This window comes from Eleginops maclovinus, chromosome 9 (assembly GCF_036324505.1).
Source record: "Eleginops maclovinus isolate JMC-PN-2008 ecotype Puerto Natales chromosome 9, JC_Emac_rtc_rv5, whole genome shotgun sequence".
Taxonomy (NCBI): domain Eukaryota; kingdom Metazoa; phylum Chordata; class Actinopteri; order Perciformes; family Eleginopidae; genus Eleginops; species Eleginops maclovinus.
In genome coordinates, this window is record NC_086357.1 from 8981621 (window position 1) to 9003198 (window position 21578).

General features: G+C 43.8%; 1 protein-coding gene across 1 annotated transcript; it reads left to right on the plus strand.

Moving 5' to 3' along the window:
* The first annotated feature begins 378 nt into the window (after window positions 1-378).
* LOC134870118 (PH domain leucine-rich repeat-containing protein phosphatase 1-like) lies at window positions 379-20905 on the plus strand. Its single transcript, XM_063892145.1, has 17 exons — window positions 379-2301; window positions 7710-7906; window positions 8596-8721; window positions 8885-9033; window positions 11515-11661; window positions 12854-13081; window positions 13847-14049; window positions 14206-14266; window positions 14376-14471; window positions 15024-15179; window positions 15312-15512; window positions 15854-16016; window positions 17130-17260; window positions 17373-17486; window positions 18101-18295; window positions 18757-18994; window positions 19104-20905. Exons 1-17 carry the CDS (start codon window positions 705-707, stop codon window positions 20247-20249), a joined length of 5148 nt encoding a protein of 1715 aa, XP_063748215.1. The 5' UTR covers window positions 379-704; the 3' UTR covers window positions 20250-20905.
* Window positions 20906-21578: the final 673 nt, after the last annotated feature.

Genomic DNA, 21578 nt, shown 5'->3' on the forward strand with positions numbered 1-21578 from the left:
ATATGTAATAACTTTTCCTATTTACAGCTTATCAAACGTGAAGACGTGCGCTCCTTTCCTTATAAAGTCATTTTAAGGCCTAGTTTAATAATAGCGATTCTTTCATAAAATACAAAGGTTATTGGTTGTCAAAACAAAAGTCTTGTTTATAAATCCAACACACTTTAAATGAATGGAGAGAAAAATCATAAGTTGAAATTCAAAGATTGCTCCACCTCAGATAATTGAACAACTGCCCATTCCCAGTGTTTCCCTCCAACCACGTTGGAAAAGGCGTAGGTCCGACAACTAAGTCTACAAATTCCGAGCATTCCGAGGCACATGAAGCTGTCATAATTCATATCCAATGAGACCCCGCCCTGTCCACCGTGTACGGTTGACCGTCACCTCATCTGTCTGTACAGTTCGATGCAGTCGCGCCTACTCGCCAAGCTTCCATGGCGACAAACTAGAAAAGGCGTTTTCCTCAACTCTACCAGCCTGTTAGCTCCTCCAGGAGAGCTAACGGGCATGTTACGAAATGGGATGATGTAGCAGGACCTCGCAGTACTTTAGCATGCTAAGCTAACGTGGATCTGTTCACACATTTGCCAGGAGAAACAAGCCCGTAACTAGAGCGCGCTAACGGCTGTGAGCTAACGGAGGCTAGCAGTCACCTGCAGGCTGTTCTTGCTAACCAACTGGCGTCGCCGTTGCTAGCTAACATGATGGAAAGTGTGAAGGAAAACGAGTGTGGGACGCTTTCAACTCCGTCAACACTACAGGGGGTACACGACTCTAACAGTGACAGTCATTCCGTGAAGCCGAGTGGATTAACACCGGGAAAGAGACACTCAATCGGGGAGGATAGTGACGGCGGGGGCGCAGAAGCAAAACTCTTCGGGAAGGGGCTGGCAGCCACCTCCCTTCTCCAGATTGCAATAAGGAATGGTATATATCAAAACCAAGTTGCCAACGCTATCGGTGGTGCGGCCAAAAATATGAACATACCGATTGTGAAAACAGCCAACATTTACAGCCTGACATCAGCCAACAGCACCACTTCTGTCAACTCTTTGCTGAGCAGGAGGCGGCAGAGACACAAGCGGAACCTGTCGCTGGGGGCTCCGCCGACCAACACCTCTCCCGGGGTGTCCTCTGCGGAGGCGGTGAGTCCCGCTCCCTCAGTCTCGCCCCTGAGCACACTAAGCCTAGATAGGAAGACTTTTCTTCGGCAGAAACAGTCAAAGCAGCTCCAGGCCTCGGATAAGACATGGGTGAGGTCGGACCTCCGGAGAGGGTGCATTCACGTCCACGACTGGCTCACGCCCTCCTACCCGCGGCCGGTGCTCTGCACTGTGGACACCACTGCTGCAGAATTAGCCAGTAAGCTGGAAGGGAGCAAAGCTGGGGCTGTGTTGAGAATTAACTTTAAAACTGCTGCTTTAGTTGACTTGAATGATAATTGCAAAGCTAGTAATGGACACACGGATGCAATCGATGTCAACAACCTCAACAGGGGGGAGAATGAACTCAAACCACAGTATTATCCTGATGCTAAACTGTCCTCTAACTTGTTGGATGAAAAAACAGCCAGTAACTCTTCATCTGAGGTCTACCTAAATGACATTGGGATGGATTTGAGCCTGAGCGTGGGAGACTGTTATGGAGTCTACTCTGGATCAGATATGGAAAGCAGCACCTGTGAGGACTTCAGCCCAGGTGGACCCAGAAGCACAGAGCACCGCGACTCGCTCAGTGACGGGCTGGGTTTGGGGACAGACTCTTCGGTGTTGAGCCCCACAGGAGACAGTGCCACAGAGGGACTTGACCCGTTTGAGAGCTCCTCAGATGAAGTAGACCTCACCTCGTCTCCAACACATTCAGCTGGTAACTCTGCTGCAGACCAGCAAGAGGACCTGCCCACCACAGACCCCTGTAGTGCTTCCAACCCAATGACAACCACACTAGATGACCCCCCAGCTGGAGGTGGTGGTGATATAGATACCCCCAAATTAATCAAAGCCCCATCTAAATGTCCCAGCAGCTCTCAGAATCGGCCGCTGTCCAGCCAAGCATCTGCCCAGCCTGACCCGGAGGTCCCAGGGGGGAGCAGAGTGTGGCCCGAGCCCATCAATACTACCCCGACCCCGGCTCTCTTCGTCCAGCTGCATGGTGGAGCTGTGCGGAGGCTCGAGGACGAAGAGAAGCCTCTTCAGATATTAAATGAGTACCTCACTAATCTGGGGTTTGAGGACGCATGGAGGGTGCAAGGGGAGAGCATGAATCCAGAAATCGGCTGCCTGATTCGCTTCTACTTTGGTGAGTAATGTAAACATTTGAAACATGTTACACTGTTGGATTACCCCCAAAGAGAGATCTGCAGGGCATATACTTGGGCCTCATCAAATATAATGATATTTTTTACCTCAATATTGACATTTAGCTGAAATTGTAGGTTCTAAAATCTGTGATTTCGCAAACAATTTCACCCTTTAATGATATGTTTAAATAAATAGGCATCAGGGTTTATATATATTATTACTAAGTGGAAAAAACAGAAAATTACAAAAGATCATATTTTAATCTAAGACTACTTTAAGTGTCATATCTTGATATCAGTATATTTTCCAGCCCTATACGTTATGTATGTTGATGAGACGGCTTGCACTTTATTTTGTAGCATTCTTTTCCAATTACACTGAGCCGCTGAGCCACTCGCTGCTTGTTACCCCATGCCACTTTAGTTGTGCTCGGCTTGTCTCTGCTCATTCATTGTCCGTCCATTCTCCGTGTACCGTGAGCGCTGTCATTGTGTTTGGTCAGTCAGACTGTTAAACAAGTGTATTCAATTGTCCGGGGCTTGACAATACGCAGTGTTTTGCCTGCAAACCCACCCACCCCCTCTGGGAGACACATCTGGAGGTAACAGGTGTGCTCTTTGGGCCCTGCGATCATGAGGCTTTCTGGTTTTTGTTTCTCTTCTTCTGGTGGTGTTGTTGTTTTTAGTAAAGATCCTGTTTTGCTGACAAGCCGGGTAAGAGGATGGAAAACAGCCATGATCTCTTATGGGATTAGCACAACTGGATTTTGTTTTTGACCTTGTTTCCTACAACAGCAGTTAAGACGGTGGGGATAAAGAGGCGCGGTGCGATGTTGGACGAAAAGCCTCCAAATATGTGTTTACTAAAATGAATATACTCTTTTTATCTTGCTGTCTAAATCCTGTTTAAAGTCCCTCTTTAGTCTCTGTCCTGAGCATTCAAGAACACCTCTTCCTTTGTTACATTTATTTGTACACAAGCAGCACACAGAAAGATACTTTTACTACACATACCGTGAGGTATACTCAAGACACAGTACAAAACAAGCTTTCCCTTTATCCTGTATTTTTTACACGGGGGGCTGAGTAAATTCCCCTGCTTTGCCCTACACCCCCCCTTCCCTTGGCTCCCACAGTGACAGTAACATGACAGAGGAACAAAGCATGACGTAGAGTGAGGCCGCTGAAAGCAGGGGCCCTTCCAGCCATTGCAGACGAACACACAGCCGTGAAACGAGCCGTGAAGGATGGCATGACAGGGAAGTGGAAGTGATTCTGCCGTGACGGGGACGTTGGAGGGGTGGTGGTACGATAGGAAGTGCCTTTCATAATGGTGCTGAAAGGAGGAATTTCAAGTTACAGTGGGGCAAAAAAGTATTTAGTCAGCCACCAATTGTGCAAGTTCTCCTATTTAAAAAGATGAGAGAGGCCTGTAATTTTTATCATAGGTATACCTCAACTATGAGAGACAAAATGAGAAAAAGAAATCCAGAAAATCACATTGTAGGATTTTTAATGAATTAATTGGTAAATTCCTCAGTAAAATAAGTATTTGGTCACCTACAAACAAGCAAGATTTCTGGCTCTCACAGACCTGTAACTTCTTCTTTAAGAGGCTCCTCTGTCCTTCACTCGTTACCTGTATTAATGGCACATTTTTTAACTCGTTATCAGTATAAAAGACACCTGTCCACAACCTCAAACAGTCATACTCCAAACTCCACTATGGCCAAGACCAAAGAGCTGTCAAAGGAGACCAGAGACACAATTGTAGACCTGCACCAGGCTGGGAAAACTGAATCTGCAATAGGTAAGCAGCTTGGTGTGAAGAAATCAACTGTGGGAGCAATTATTAGAGAATGGAAGACATACAAGACCACTGCTAATCTCCCTCGATCTGGGGCTCCACGCAAGATCTCACCCCGTGGGGTCAAAATGATCACAAGAACGGTGAGCAAAAATGCCAGAACCACACGGGGGGACCTAGTGAATGACCTGCAGAGAGCTGGGACCAAAGTAACAGAGGCTACCATCAGTAACACACTACGCCGCCAGGGACTTAAATCCTGCAGTTCCAGACGTGTCCCCCTGCTTAAGCCAGTACATGTCCAGGCCCGTCTGAAGTTTGCTAGAGGGCATTTGGATGATCCAGAAGAGGATTGGGAGAATGTCATATGGTCAGATGAAACCAAAATAGAACTTTTTGGTAAAAACTCAACTCGTCGTGTTTGGAGGAGAAAGAATGCAGAGTTGCATCCAAAGAACACCATACCTACTGTGAAGCATGGGGGTGGAAACATCATGCTTTGGGGCTGTTTTTCTGCAAAGGGACCAGGACGACTGATCCGTGTAAAGGAAAGAATGAATGGGGCCATGTATCGTGAGATTTTGAGTGAAAACCTCCTTCCATCAGCAAGGGCACTGAAGATGAAGCGTGGCTGGGTCTTTCAGCATGACAATGATCCCAAACACACCGCCAGGGCAACGAAGGAGTGGCTTCGTAAGAAGCATTTCAAGGTCCTGGAGTGGCCTAGCCAGTCTCCAGATCTCAACCCCATAGAAAATCTTTGGAGGGAGTTGAAAGTCCGTGTTGCCCAGCGACAGCCCCAAAACATCACTGCTTTAGAGGAGATCTGCATGGAGGAATGGGCCAAAATACCAGCAACAGTGTGTGGAAACCTTGTGAAGACTTACAGAAAACGTTTGACCTCTGTCATTGCCAACAAAGGGTATATAACAAAGTATTGAGATGAACTTTTGTTATTGACCAAATACTTATTTTCCACAATCATTGGAAAATAAATTCATTAAAAATCCTACAATGTGATTTTCTGGATTTTTTTTCTCATTTTGTCTCTCATAGTTGAGGTATACCTATGATAAAAACTACAGGCCTCTCTCATATTTTTAAATGGGAGAACTTGCACAATTGGTGGCTGACTAAATACTTTTTTGCCCCACTGTATATTGGAAAAAAGTTAACACAAATTCCAAACTTTTTGGCTTTTGGGCCATTTCAAAACACAGCAACTTCACTCACAACCTAAGTTTGGAAAATATATATTGATATATTATCGTCATTGGGATTTGAGAGTAAACATGTTATATGTTGGGTATTCTTATATCATAAAAGTGTCATTTCCTGGTTTCAAAGCTGTTGAGTGACTTCATTTTCTAATTTCCATGAAATCCACACTAATAATTATTTATCAGAATTCTCTGTGTGTAAATTCTCACAAGCAATGGCCAACCCTACAAAATGTTCCCGATGTGGATATTGTGGTATTTGGTCAGAAATATTGTGATGATTTTCCTCACGTTGCCCTGCCCTAGTCAAGTGAAACCTATTAATTCACAGGAAACATTTTTGCTACATGATGTCCTGTCCTGTGTAAAGTTTGATTTGTTTGTTAATATTGATGTGCAGAGTTTCGGGTGATTGACTCAGCACTATCCCTCTCAATGTACACTACCGAGTATTCTCTTTCTCGCTCTACCACACACACACACACCTTACCACACACACACACTCACACTGTGCTGACACTAAGAGAAAAGTGACCTTAGTGGAACTCAGATTTCACCTCCTCAGTGTTTCGGATCTCTCTGAGACAATTGCAGCAGCAGGCTCCTCTTCAGCTCAGATCCGCAGTACCCAGGAGGGCACTGCGTTTCCCCCAAGGTTAAATCTGCATCTAACAAACATATCTGATAAGCGACTTGTGCTCAAAACTCGCTTAAAACATGCAGGCTTCTTATTTTGTCTTTATGGTGTGAACATCACAGCCCCTACACCGTCAGGCTGTGGTTTAACAAGTAAGATGCTGCTTTAAATTAAGCTGGAATATAAAATACACTCTTTTAGCCGTTGTGAATAAGAAACATGAATGGGATTGGTCTTTTCCCTTAGGGACAAGATGCAACAAAAGTTGTAGCGCAAACACGAAATGGCTATTGGCTGCTTGATGAGAAACAGGATGTTCCCCAGTCAGAGAAGTAGACGGAAGGAAAGGGCATGTATATGTGTGTATATTAACACACTATGTCTCGCCTGCTCCGCCCAGGGAAGGGTGGACCCGCACAATACACATTCCACATTATTGTTTAGTTTAAAACGGGGTGTGAATCCCCGCTGATCTCCTCCATCACTGAGGCAACGTCACTGACTGTGTAGAAAATACACACTTAGGCTTTGTCTAAATATGCATCATAAACCAGCAGACCTTAGTTCATCATCGTGTTTTGTCCTCCTAAAGTAGCTTTCTTCACATCTTTATATATATTTACTGACATCAACTTGTTAATGTTAGAGCTAAAGGTAATGGCTACAAAAACTCTGAAAATATGGATGGCAGTCGAGCTAAAATATTTTAAACAATTAGAGTTGAAACGATACATTTGTTCTTAGTAATGTTTTATGCAAAAATGCTCCACATTTGCTCAAATGTTAGTTAAAGTAGTACATTTGATATATTTTGTTTTAGCACTGTTGATCACGTAAAATCAGCATAATAAACTCACAATTTTCTAGCGTTTTATAATGACAGATTAATCTAATAATTAACATTATTATCAGCAGATTATTTATTAATACGAATGAATCATGACTTTGTTGCAGGAGTACTGAACAGGTGCAGTTGTTCATAGCTTGCAAGTTTCCCCCTTTTTCTAACTTTTTGGTTTGGTGTAAAATTTTGAAAGTTTGGTTAACACAATTTTTATAAAGAAATTTTAAAAAGGATAGGCGGGGTTTAGGTCCACCCCAAACTTCGAAAGTAAGGTTGGTTATCATGATATATGAAGAATAAGAACTAAACAACAACTCTTATTTGGAACCAAATAAGTTTTACGGTTGGGTTTGTTATTCGCAGTGAAAGCTGAGTGACATTTAGTCTCCATCCCCGGGGGAGGCAACAGTTAGGATCAAGGTGCCGGTTTTAAAAGACATCACGTAACAAGGTAATCTGATGTGAGTTCTTTCAACGAGCCAGAGAACTCTACTGTCAGGTTATAGTTGGTTCACTCTATTCAAACAGCATTAAAGAAGGGGAGCCCCACACCTGCTTCTAGACAATCATCTGCTTCCCCCCGCTACTGTAACTGAACTGCGGCTGCTGTGTGTCAGCTAGGGGTTAACCCGACAAATCACGGCTGAGTGACTGCTCACTCTCCCAGCCCACAGGCTATTAGAGACAATTCACTTACATAACCACAGAGCTCTCACCCGCTGGACCCAGTGTGAGAGAGTTGATTCACAAAATGCCATTCAGCTAAAAATAGCATGTTCTTTTGTGCAAAAAAGGCCATTATGAAAACAGATGATCAGTATGTTTACTGATCAATGCACTCATGATCATCAGTAACCTCATTCATTCGCATATAAACAAGCTTCTTTCTCTCCATGCAGGCAAGCCTCGCAGTGTGGGCGGCTCTGAGCGCGTGCAGCTTTCGGGGGTGTTCAACGTGCGCAAAGGGAAGCTGGCGCTGCCGGTGAACCGCTGGTCCAAGCGGCAGGTCACACTGAGCGGGACCTGCCTCATCGTCTCCTCTGTGAAACACGCCCACACCGGCAAGATGCACATCCTCCCCCTCATCGGAGGAAAGGTACTTCCTCAAGTGCTTTGGCATGTCATTCTGTATAAAGACATTTATCAACCATAGAGGGACAGCATTCCTTTCTGCGATTAAGACCAGCGGTACTAAATACTATTTTTTTGGAGCTCAGGGGTTGGCAACTAGTGGTTGTCACTGAGATTTGGGCTGATGCTTAACTCACTTTTATTGTTATATAGCATAGCATATACAGCCCCAGAAAAAATTAAGTGACCACCTCAGCATTATAATTTTCTCTTGTTTTATTACTTACAGGTTTTTTTTTTATTGTATTCTATAAATTTCTAACCATTTTTCCGTGTTGGAATTCAACAGACACTGGAATGGCTGCCATACATGTAGAGATAAAGATTTAAGAAACATTTGGAGTGGTCTCTTAATTTTTTCCAGAGCAGTATATTATGTATTCTGTGAAGTCCTTTTGATAAATATCAAGATAGAGGTACGTAACGATTAGCTAATCATAAACACTGGAAATGGGTAAATCGCTAGCCTGGCTCCATTGATAAATACAAAAACACATGAATAATTAAAATGTGTTTGTATCTAGATTATACCAGAATTCAAAATCAACCAATTTGCCCTATAAGCCCTTTGCCTGAGGGATACAAACTTATATTTGTGTGCCAAATATCTTAAAATAAATGATGCAAGCAATGAAAACATGTCTTGTGCTCCAGGTGGAAGAGGTAAAGAGACACAGCCACTGTCTGGCTTTCAGCTCGGCTGGTCCCCAGAGCCAGACCTACTACATCAGCTACGACTCGTACACAGAGCACCTCCGCTGGCACAGGACCGCCTCAAAGGTACTTTAAGTGTTGCTATATGTCCACAGTTACCCTTTCTACTTCCATAACATTCAATTTTTATCATGACGATAATGGCAAGATTCTACAAATCTTCACTGCCTCCTCTGGCCATCCAAGTTGCTCATCATGCGGCCCCGCCCTTCCTTTTTTTTTTTGTCAGATTGCATCCCAGAGGGTGAACTCAGTCGACCTGTCGTGCTGCAGCCTGGAAGAGCTGCCCGCTCAGCTCTTTTACAGCCAGGACCTCACACACCTCAATCTCAAAAACAACTTCATGTCGCTCCACAAAGGTGTTCCAGCTCTGAGCACGTGAGTTCTTGTCAGCAACACACTCCACTGTGTCAACAGGAGGAGCCCATACACAAAAAGCTCTCTGTTGGATGTGGAATGTCCCTCTTTTTTAATTTATTTTTACTGTTTTGGTAATATAACATATGGTTTCAAGAGAAAGCAGTTTATATCAAATTACAGATTACGTGTGTGAGCGGGTTTTGGATTGTTAAAGGAAAGCCAACCTTGGAGAGTTTACATCTGATCTCTGGGACACAGGGCATGTTACATTGGACTCAAAGGTCACAATCCTATGTAGCAAAATCATTACAGATATTCAATTCCTTAAAGGGGACCTATCATGCTAATTTTCAGGTTTCATCATTTTATTTTCCTCCTCCATCCACGTTTACATGCTTTCATTTTCCTAAAGGTCTTTATTTTTCCCATACTGCCGTAGCTGCTGCACCTCTTTTCACTCCCTGTCTGAAACCAGAGCTCTGATTGGTTAGCTGGCCATTGGTTATGATTTTTCAACCGCTTAGATATGTCCCGCCCCTTAGCCTATCACGTACAATGAGTGCAAGTGTTACATATTAATCTCACTATGATATGAAAGTAAACAAAGAACTATAATGGGGGCGTTTCAGGCGAGGGGGATTGTGTGAGAGAGAAACTTTTGGATTTTAGCTTTTGCAGACCATTTACACAAAAACCTAAATAACACATTACAGGAAAGACTTAACTTAAGTGCAACAGGAAGTGTGCCCTATCAAAAATACTCAAGTAAACATTTAAATATTCTGGTATGTTATTTTTCAAGCATATGTACTGACATCTCTATAGCCCTCGGTCCAAAGTGCCATTGTTTCCTACTGAAGATTAATAGTCTTTAATAAATGCTTTGTATTACATTCATTTGGCCGTGAGTATTCCTGGCAGTTGGCCAGATTATGCAGGATTTGTAGGTGTTTGTAGGATCAGTTTATTGTTGGTTTTGGTCTATTCATTGTGTTTGTCGACAAGAAGGAAAACAGAATTGTCATTTAAAGAGGAAGTCTGGATGTTTCTGCACATTGATCCCCACTCTATGGCAGCAAGAGATGTTATGTTTTGACTTAAAAAGCATATGGCAGATTTATCCTAAATCCTGATTGTGGCATTATCCTGACTTAACAGCTTTCTAGCTAAATCACTGGAGAGCTACGTGAATTTCATTGTGTCCGCCTCATACAGTCTCTGACTTTATTAAAGGACTGTAAATCCTGTTGGTTTCAGATACATTTAAAGGTCTCCTATTTTGCTATATTTGAACAATATATTGTAGGGCAATATCTATACAAAACATATCTGTGAAGTGTTTTGCTCAAAATACCAAACAGATCACCATTGTAGCCATGCATCATACCCCTCTATTTCAGCCCTGTTCCTGAAGTGCTGATTCTGTGACTGTAGCTTTAAATTTGAGCTGAGCTGAAGCTGGCCCCGCCCTTTTGCAGTGTTTGCAGCTCTCTATCTGTAAAGAGAAGTTTCTAACGGAGATACTAAGGTAAATGCTGCCATGATTAAACCCTATATTATGTTCCAAACCACATCAAGCATCCTTTCTGAAACACTTCTCAGTGTTTACCACTAGAACAGTGACATTATATGTAATATATAAACAACAACTCTAAGTCCCTCCTGCAGACATCCTGCACAGAGACACAGAGGTGCTGCGGAGGGGATTCAGCTCGCAACTGTATATTGCGGACGATAGGTTGGGACGTGTCATGTGGGACACTGCCAGGAGTTCAATGTAAAGCCAGCCCACATTTCCGTTATGACGTCAAGTAAATTTGGATTAGCTCGTTTGTACCCCCGTTTTTAGAGATGTGGGTAAGGAGGAAAAGAGAGAGGGTTGTATTTTCTTACAGTTTGTGAGTCTCCTTACACACCGGGGACACATTCATGTATAAAAGACATCAAAAGTGCATTTTGCATAATAGGGGACCTTTAAGTTTTGTATTTCTCAATTAAAAAGTCCAGCTTCTGATCAAATTTTTACTCTACATATATTTAATATGTGCTCTTTTGTAGCCAAATCAAAGAAGATTAGATTAGCATTACATAGATTACAATGAATAGGGGCTCGGAAGGATGTAGGTCTATCACCCCGTCCCCTCTGTAAACTGGATTAAGTTAGGCAATGAAAGCCAGGAAAAACACACACACACGCACGCACACACACACACACACACACACATCTACTTGATAGTCATGCTGCATTGTTAGGGTGGAATATTTCAGTCTTGTAAACATTTAGCTTTAAATAGTATGTGTTCTGCAAGTGCTTATCCTTGAGACCTTGGGCATGCTTCCTGTTGTCATTTTCCTCGAGAAGGGTGTTATGTAAGATCTCACAATGTTTTGTTTTTGTTAGAGCCTCAATTCAGAGCAAGTCTTATTCATATTTTTCTCCCTTTTCTTCCTGTCTCCACGCACTTCCTGCTCTCCTTTTTTGTCCTTTACTCTCTCTAGGTTTTGTAAACTGAGGAGCCTCAGTCTGTCAAATAACGCTCTGTCAGACTTTCCCCTGTCCTTGTGTGACATCACCTCGCTCACGGAGCTGAACTTGTCTGGAAACCGTCTCTCGTCTCTACCCGTGGAAGTAGGAACCATGCACAAGTAAGAAACACACAACGACCTCTGGGCTGCAGCTCTTAACAATAACAGCGCTGATAATGACCCTGATCATTTGCCAGGTATTTTCCCTGAGAGCAGAGAGTATCCTCCCTGACCTCTACTGTTCTGACAGGAGGCGCTGCCTTTGTGGTTCCATCAGCGCAGATTAAATCCCTCTCTGAATTAAGTGAGCGACTGGCTGTGTACCAGACTTCTGTCCTGACAGAGTTTTTTTTTCTGCAGGTGATTCAAAATGCAGAGTCATGCTGCTGCTGTCCTTGCAATAAAGGGTATTTAGGGTCAGGCGCTTAGTCATTGTTTACAGCAGCATTTTCAGACAGGTCCCCTTTACAACCGCCAATATTTGGGAGCATTTTAAGAGTTTTAAAAAACAGCTAAAGACACGTCTTTTAAAATTATTTTTTTGTTAGCAACACCCTCCTTCTTAAAATTGAGTTTTAAGTATATAGTATTTACTTTTTAGTAAACAATTTTATATTGTTTTATTTATTTTAAAGGTTTTATATGTTTTAACTTGCTATATAAATAAAGCTTTATTATTAGAGTGGGTTTTTAAGATATATAAAAACTATACAAATAAATAATGCTAATTTAATAAGAGTATATTTATGTTTTGGAGTAAACATGTACTGATGCACCACCATGCCTACGGTTACAACACGTGTTAAATAGAAACCCATGCATGGAGACGGTTAACCCTGTAATCCTTCCCCAACCCTATTTCTGTGGTTGTTGTTTTTTGGTTTGTGCAACAGGACTTGTCTGTCTTGGAAAATATATAGGACATTTAAATGTAATAAAAAGAACATTTAAATAAGTCTTAGTTGTGTTCAGTGTATTCCTATACCTTTAATAAATGTAGTAATTAACCAGTGAGGGAATACCCTACTTAAGAAATAAACCTGTATTTTACTTCTTTATTTAGTAAAGTAAAGTAAAAGTATTCATGCGGCAGTAAACAGTTTTAGGTCAGTGTCTTTCTATCATATATGATGTTTCTTGGTCATTATTCTTGCTGCAATAATGTGAACGCTGCCTTTTACTGCTGTAGACCGTAGGAAAGAACGCTTTTTAAAAACATATATTCAGTTAACGATGGAAAAACATTTTGAGGTGCATCATTACTGAGCTGCAAAACCCCCCACCTCCCCTCCCCTCTTGTTGTTGTGTCCAGCCTGCAGACGCTTCTCCTGGACGGTAACTTCCTGAGCTCCCTGCCCGCAGAGGTGGGCTCTCTGGAGGGCCTGACCTACCTCGGCTTGTCCTTCAACTGCTTCAGCTGCGCCCCCCCCGTCCTGGAGAAGCTCAGAGGCCTGGAGAGGCTCTGCCTGGCAGGGAACCAGCTCTCTGTCCTGGATATGGCGGGGCTGCAGTGGCTGCCTGCTCGCCACGTAGACCTCAGGTAAACTCACAGGCATTATTAGTCGTAACACTGGAACAAAAGCTCGTCTGAAATCCAACACTTCCCAAGATGCTGCAGGAACAGTCTGCCCTGTATTCCTTCACCCCCGCCGGTTTTGGACTTTTTGTCCTGTGGAATCTCAGCATCAAGTAATTAAAGTTCAACTTAGCAGCCATAACCAGGGTTTAACTTAGGGTTCATGGGTTGAAATTGAATTGATTAGTAAAATGACACTTGGAATCGTAGTGATTTAAAAAAACAACTAAAGTATTTTAAAATAGACATGAATACAAATTGGGTTATTGAAAGTTCCTGAAATGACACATTTTGAGCGTGAATAAAAATGTTGGTTCTTTTAGGTAGGTTAACTTTATTTTGCTAAAATAACACTTATTGTGTGTATGTCTCCCACATTGTTTCAAGCGCTGCCTTCTGGAGTGATTGAATAATGCAGGGTAAACTGGCAAGCTGGCGGGAAATCAACATTGAGCAAACCTTTAGCTATACCTGCAAAGGTCAAATCTATAACCTGTGTCTTACCAAAAACGAAGAACATCCAAGTGGCGAGCAGCACAGCCTGCAGCGAATCAATACAACTTAGCGCCATCACCTTGATCCTGTCTTAAATCGTACTGTGTTTGGTCCTTAAATTTAGAGATTTCGACCTGGAAAGTCCTAGAATGTGATACTCAAGAAGGTGTTCAAACCCTAAAATAGTGACCTAATCTCCACTTCATTTTTTTCCTTATGTCCATGTTCTTAAAGGCTGAACCGGCTTCAAAGGGTGACACTGGGAGACTCAGAGCAGCTGGTACACATCCTGCAGCTGGACCTGAGGGACACCGGGCTCCAGGAGCTGGATGTCAGGCCTATCTGCAGGCTGGAGCTCCTCCGCTGTGACAGGAACTCTCTCTCCCTCCTCAGAGTCAGTGGCCACGCCCTCAAGAGCCTGCACGCTGCACACAACGGTACTAACATTGATTAGGTCAATATTACAATGTTGTTCATGGTACAAATGTGCGCTGGAATGATGGGAGGAAGTTGGGATCAAACTTGTTAATGTGATAGATTTGTGCTTGACAACCTTTGTTGCTACTAAGGATTTTTGCATATTGTGTTTGCAGAGCTGAAGCTCCTGGAGGTGCAGCCGGTGCCCGAGAAACTGACTATTCTGGATTTGTCCTGGTAAAGACTCTATGAATACCCTAACTGCCCTATTTACTGAGTGGAAAAGAAGGCCATGTGCTTGTTCTAAGTAGGGTGCTGACAGTATTCATTTTTTTTTTTTTTTAAGGAACAAGCTGGGATGTGTCCCTGCCTGGGTGTGTGAGAGCAGCAGACTGGAAGTGTTGGACATCAACCATAACTTTGTTACAGAGCTGCCCCTACAGTGAGCAGCACACACACACACACACACCATTATCCATTTTTATGTCATCATTTTATTTCAAGTCTTCAGATAACACAAATTCTAAAACATTGAGGGAACAAAATACTATAAATAGCAGTGATGGTTATAATAGGCAACATTTTTATAAGAGGCAACCCTGTAAATACAGATATACTTCATCAATAGTTTTGGCAACTCTTAAAACTCTTTAAATAGACATATTATTCCAAAGGGTTTTGTTGATAACTGGAGCAAAATGCCTACACCAGTGCAGTGTTTTGTTTCTTGTCTGTTTTACAGTCTTTGGCAGCAATGAAACACGTGTACTGTTGCCTTCACCGACAATAAGATCTTGGTGTTTTTTTTCTGGGTGGCTCACACGTATTGACAGTGGCTGTGAGAAGCATAAATGTTCCAACTCAATGTCAGCGTTTATCCTTTTCTTTTTCCCCCGGTGGAAAATCTGATACAAAAGAAAGCATCAGGGTAAATAAGATTTCACAGATTTACAGTGCACACAGAGAGACTGAGCGCGTGTGTGTGTGTGTGTAGGTTGCTGTCCAGTGGGAGCCTGAGAAAGCTGCTGGCAGGCTGGAACCAAGTGTGTCGGCTGGCTGAGAGACTAGAGAGATCACAGCTCGAGGTCCTGGACCTCCAACACAACCATCTGACGGAGCTCCCACACAACCTGTTCATCAAAGCACAGAGGTGCACACAACATCCTTCCTCTTCTTTTCTATCTGTATTTGTTTCCATCTCTATTTTTATCTTTGTGTTTTCAACATTTATCTATTTCCTCTTGTGTTAAAGTTTGTATTCTCTGTTGGGATTTCTTCACAGCTTGCGGTACCTAAACGTGTCAGCCAATAAGCTGGAGAACCTCCCTTCAGCCAGCCTATCAGAGGACAGCTCCAGCAGCCTGGAAGAACTCTATGTGACAAATAACTCCCTGTCGGACAAGTGTGTCCCCCTGCTGACTGGACACGGCCACCTCAGGGTGCTTCACCTCGCCTTCAACCAGCTGCAGACGTTTACTGCCAGGTAATGAGTGCAGAATGTGCTGCATTGTAGGACAAAAGAAACGCACTGTCGCTCTAAGAAGTATGATCCGGAGCTCCCTCTGGCTCTGTGAGGTTGCAGAACATTACTCCACCTCCTGCACCTAATTGCAGGCTTGTATACACACACACAAGCTTACATTAACTCGCATTCCTTTGCTTCTGAACTGTCCTAATCCTAGAGGAATCTCACATTACGTTATAATCACAGCCTTGCTTCAGAATGAGGTTTATGTCACAAGAAAGATGACTTTGATGGATGTGGTTTCCAAAAACGAAGTGTGCATTAGTGCTCTGATGAAACTGAACCTCCTCCTCCTGCAGTAAACTGGCACGTTTGGAGCAGCTGGAGGAGCTGGACCTGAGCGGCAACAGACTGAGGGCCGTGCCTACCACCATCCTCAGCTGTCAGCGTATGCACACACTCTCCGCCCACTCCAACTGCATCAACGCATTCCCCGAGGTTCTCCAGCTGCCTGAGATCAAGGTTAGTCTGATATATGAAGGTATTATAGGCTCTGTTTCTCTTCTCTCTTTTAGCTGTGATGTTCCTCTGGAGCTTGAGAATGTAAACATACTTTACATAAAAGGAGTAGCGATATATGGAATATAATGGAAGGTATCGTGGCTAGATCTGCGTAGGATGTATAAAATGACTGTTAGCAAAAATACAGTACAAATTATCTTGTAATATTTTAAGCTGCCTGCATTAGACTTGCTCAGGGGTTTTTGTCCCCACACGCTCTCCCATGGCACAAAACGGATATAAAAAACTCACGTATACATCGTGCACACTCGCCAGCCTTTTAACACAAGGGGTCAGATTTGTTCAAAATAAAAAAAAGATTTCAAAATATCAAGATACATGTTGTGTAATGCATCATAGCCTAAACATATTGAGATATGTCACCCAGCCCTAGTACATAATGTATTTCACTTTTTTACCCACAACTTTCACATACATTCCATCAGATTAAAAATGAACTGAAATTAACCCAAACTAGGATGCAGCTAGCTTTGGTTGATACTCAGGGTTTTGTCTAAACCGTGTTAAAGGGGTGCTGCGCCCTCTTACTTTAGGTGTGCGCCCTCATATCAAAGTGCTGATTTTCCCTGTAAAATGTTAAAGCGATGTCAAAAATATGATAATCCTTTCAAATAGAGTGTCAGGCGGCAGAGAACGCTTTATTTTTACGGAGCTTTGAATTAATAGTGGATGGATGTGGGTCTACCGGTGGACGAGAGGCAGGCAGCAGGCTTACACTGAAACTGTGATTTCTGACTCAGATTGTTTCTTTAACTGTTCTTTTTTTTATGTAGAGGAAGTAAAGAAACCGTGCCTCGGATGTATTTGTGGTTTGAGGTGCAATATGTGACTCAGCAGCTTGGGGGGGGGGCTTGTATTTTGGCTGGAAGTGACGTTAGCACCCTCGTACTATATTTTCTAGAAAAAACACTGATACCGAGCAGAACCCCTAAAAAAAGGATAAGACAGATCACTAGGTCTAACCAAATCAATGCAATAAAATGACATGACACTGAAAAGCAAGGTACCCCTAAATACTCTCTCCTGTAACCCCTCTCTGTTTGGCTCTGTCAGTGTGTTGACCTGAGCTGCAACGAGCTGACGGAGGTGACTCTGCCGGAGACGCTTCCTCAGAAGCTTCAGGATCTGGACCTCACAGGCAACCCTCGCCTCAACCTGGACCACAAGAGCCTGGAGCTCCTTAAGTATGAGCCTCCAACACCCTGCAGTGGTGTTGATAATAAACTAAATAATGTACAAGTCACTGAATCGTTCTGAAGCGACCGGCTGACCCTTTCCCCTTCCTCCTCTCTGCAGTAATATCAAATGTTTCAGGGTGGATCCATCTCCTTCAGCTCGTGTGAGCGAGCGCCACGGGGCCCCTGCAGTCTGGAGCCATGGCTACACAGAGGCCTCTGGAGTCAAAAACAAGTCAGTCCCCCCCCCCCCCCCTTTCCCTATTTTTTTTTTCTTCTCTCCGTGTACAAAAAGGTTTCTCTAAATATACCTACGGAATTCTCTGAAGTTCAATAGCAATAGTAAGAAAATCAATAAAGAAACGGGCATAAAAAACTGCATAAAGCTTAATTCTAATTAAGAAATAAAACATTAAAAGAAATAGTTGAAAAGCCCTTACTCAGCTGTATCGGGCTGCAGCTAAAAAGTGTTTTGGTTTTTTTACCGTGGACAGCAAAGCTTTAAACACTGAGGGTCAGCAGATCTTTGGGATTAAACTGTCAATAAGATTATTTTTAGTCTTAACCTTGGACATCATGCTTGTCCCTGGAGTATATAAAGTTTGAAGATCAGAGAATAGACAAGAGATCGGAATCCCTAAAGTTTAAATGAGATACAATTAAGTTAAAATGAAAGTCACCGCAGTGCAACCAGGACTAGAGTCATATTTTTCTTGCGGCTGCATTCTGAATCTGGTCAGGACTATAGTTCTTCATGATATGTAAATTCAGTTTACAGTTATATCTCGTGGCAGAATTGTATAAATAACCTATTCTTCTTCTTCTTCTTCTTCTTCTTCTTCTTCTCAGGCTGTGTGTGGCCGCTCTGGCCCTGGACAGCTTCTGCGGGATACGTGAGGCTCTGTACGGAGTGTTTGATGGAGACAAGAACGTGGAGGTGCCTTACCTGCTGCAGTGCACCATGGGAGACGTGCTAGCAGAGGAGCTGCACAGGGGCCAGAGGCAGGAAGACTACATGACCAACACTTTCCTCACCATGCAAAGGTACACACAGCTTATAATGACTGATTCATCACAGGTGTTCCCTTGTTTGTACATATCAATTTAACTTTTTATTATAATTCTAGACTCGTTTTTGTTATGTTATTAGCATTTATTGTATTGTGAGCTTCTATGTTGCATTTTAAAAAATGATTTTATTACATTTATTTTATAGAATTTATATATTTTTGGGGTGATTCAGCAACATCTCTCCTGGGACTGCACATGTCAAGCCTTTTATGCATTTACAGAATTGTCTATTAATGCGGAATGTCCCTGTTTCTTAATTTAATAAATAAACAAATAGTTCAATATTTGCCCCGATTGTACAACTTAATTCCTCTTTTGGTTGCACCAAGTTTTTCCTCGATCAGAAGTAGAAATTTGGACTCTTCCTCATTTGTGAGCAGTAACAAAGATCACACACACTCCTCACTAAGAGCTCCTTTGTTGCTCTGCTGCAGGAAACTGGGCACAGCGGGTCAGAGGATGGGGGGCTCGGCAGCTCTGTGTCACATCAGACACGACCCGGTGGCTCCAGGCGAGCACGGCGGCTGCTTCACCTTGAAGGCCGCCAACGTGGGCCGGTGCCAGGCTGTTCTGTGCCGCGACGGTAAAGCTATGCAACTCTCCAACACACACACCGTCAAAGAGGAGCCCGAGTACCTGAGGGTCCGGCAGCACAACGCCATCATCACCGAGGTAAAGGCATATTACAAATATGAATTATTGCTTCATTTATTTATTGATAAAGTAATACCATCACAGTCACAGTGGTTGGATAACAGACCTTCACCCCCCCCTCCTGCAGGACAACAAAGTGAGTGGCGTGACTGACTCCACCAGGATCATGGGTTACTCCTTCCTGTGCCCGTCTGTGACACCCAGACCGCACGTCTCCACGGTTACGCTCACCCCGCAGGACGAGTTCTTCCTGCTGGGCAGCCGGGGATTATGGGACATGTTGTCTCCCAGCGAGGCGGTGGAGGCGGTCCGGAATGTCCCGGACGCTCTGGCTGCCGCTAAGAAGCTGGTGACTCTGGCTCAGAGCTACGGCTGCTCTGACAGCCTCAGCGCTGTGGTGGTGCAGCTCAGCATCACGGAGGACTGCTGCTGTTTCTGCGAGCCCCCGCCGCCCCCACCCAGCCCGGGCCTGGGGGCGCACACCAGCACACACCCCTACTCAGTGGGCGGCGACGGGGGCATCCCGCTGCCGCCCGCCTCCTCTGGGACGGTGAGCGAGCTTAGCAGCGAGTTCAGCACATCGGAGATGAGCAGCGAGGTGGGGTCCACCGCATCCTCGGAGGACCCCCCGCCTCAGGCAGAGCCCCTCCCCTCCCACCTGAACCTGCCAGGGCGGGCAGGCATTCGACGGCCGCATTGTGGAGGGGGCAGCTTCCACAGGCAGTTCTCCGGAGCTCTGTCCGACCACGGGGTGGACAGCGAGGACGAGGAGCCCATCGCCGGGGTGTTCTCCAACGGCAGCCGCGTGGAGGTGGAAGCGGACGTCCACTGCCTGCACCGCCACGGAAGCACAGCCCCCCAAACGCACACTACACCAAGCACAAAAATCCCTCCTGCTGTGGCCACGCCTTCGCCTCTTCCCTTCCCCTCCCCGTCCCCCTCCCCTGTCCCTCCCTCCTCGCCCTGCCTCAGCGGGGAGGCTCAGTCGGGGACTCTGGGCCGCAGGGCTCGTGCTAACGGCTCCGTGGCCTGCCAAGGGAGGAACCAGGACCTCATAGAGGAGGCGGGCGACGCCCCCGTCAGGAAGCAGGGGGGATACTTCAACGCTCCCGCCCAGCCGGACCCTGACGACCAGCTCATCATCCCGCCAGAGCTGGAGGAGGAGGTCCGGCAGATCATCCAGCAGCAGCAGCAGCAGCAGCAGATGCAGACACACAGCCAGCCAGCACACAGCTACCAGAAGCCTGCAGACTACTTCGTCACCCCGCTCTAGCTTCCACTCTGAGTCGCACCGCTCCCTCCAAAAGACCCTCAGCGTCCTGAACATGCTTCTGGACCACAGACTGTGTTTTGTTATCTACTTCATTTTCTACTGTTAGCTCGATGCCCCTTGAAACGCAATGCAATTTTTTATAACTCTTAACATTGATCAAATCTTCACAATGTAATTGATTTTTTTTTTTACCATATCTTTAATTTGAAGAAGCACTTTGAAATGCTTTTGATTGGAAACTCATTCTTTGTTAAATGGTACTTGGAGATAGGGACCATTGTGTTTTTGTGTTGTAGCAGACATTTCCCCCGTGTGTCGCGGCTCTTGGCCTTTACAGTTGTGGGAGTTAGTAAACTGTTAAACTAACTCCTAGGAGTTTAATACTTTAAAGTGACTTAGTCACTGAAGCGTACTAATATTCTCTGAGAGAAAAGATGATCATTTCAAAAGGCTGATATTCCAGGTTTGTGTTTTGGGAGTGTGCAGAGTTCAGAGTGGTGCTGCAGTGCTGAGTAAATGCTGAAGGGGGAGGGAGGGTGTTACTACCAGCTCAATGAATGTTCTCAGAACAGTGCTACAGACTTCTTGATGATGGCAAATCGCACAAGAGAGCTACTTTTGCTATATAATAAATTAAAGTTTTCAGATAAGCACAACTTGTTGACTTGGACTTATTGTGGAGGAGTGGATGTTTACTTACAGAGAATTTGTTCCTTTCTGTTAAGTTTTGTTTGTCAACATTTCTTTAAAGGCTTTTATTCGTATGAGTTTGTTTTTGAGTGACAAGAATTAGATGTCCTATTCTGCTTGTTGGGTTTTCCCCTTCCTGGAAGTGTTACAGAAACATGTCACAGTAGAGGCACAAAATACAAATATGAACCTGAAAATTAGCAGAGAAGAGCCCCTTTAAATAGATGTGTGCCTTTTGAAACTTTCCTAACTACAAAAATGCAGTGGAGGTCAATAGAATTTAGTTTTTATAACTGATTTAGACAATTGTCATCAGAGATATCTATCTATCTATATATCTATCTCTCTATATATAGATATAGATCTATATCTATATATATATCTATCTATATATATATATATATACAGTGGGGCAAAAAAGTATTTAGTCAGCCACCAATTGTGCAAGTTCTCCCATTTAAAAAGATGAGAGAGGCCTGTATTATCATAGGTATACCTTAACTATGAGAGACAGAATGAGAAAAAAAAATCCAGGAAATCACATTGTAGGATTTTTAATGAATTAATTGGTAAATTCCTCGGTAAAATAAGTATTTGGTCACCTACAAACAAACAAGATTTCTGGCTCTCACAGACCTG

What these genes read in the sequence shown, in the direction of transcription:
- LOC134870118 (XM_063892145.1), top strand. Translation starts at nt 705, where the DNA reads ATGATGGAAAGTGTGAAGGAAAACGAGTGTGGGACGCTTTCAACTCCG. An exon ending in AAGAGCCTGGAGCTCCTTAA is followed by an intron (nt 17,261 to 17,372) that starts GTATGAGCCTCC and finishes TCCTCTCTGCAG; the next exon opens with TAATATCAAATGTTTCAGGG. An exon ending in GCCTCTGGAGTCAAAAACAA is followed by an intron (nt 17,487 to 18,100) that starts GTCAGTCCCCCC and finishes TCTTCTTCTCAG; the next exon opens with GCTGTGTGTGGCCGCTCTGG.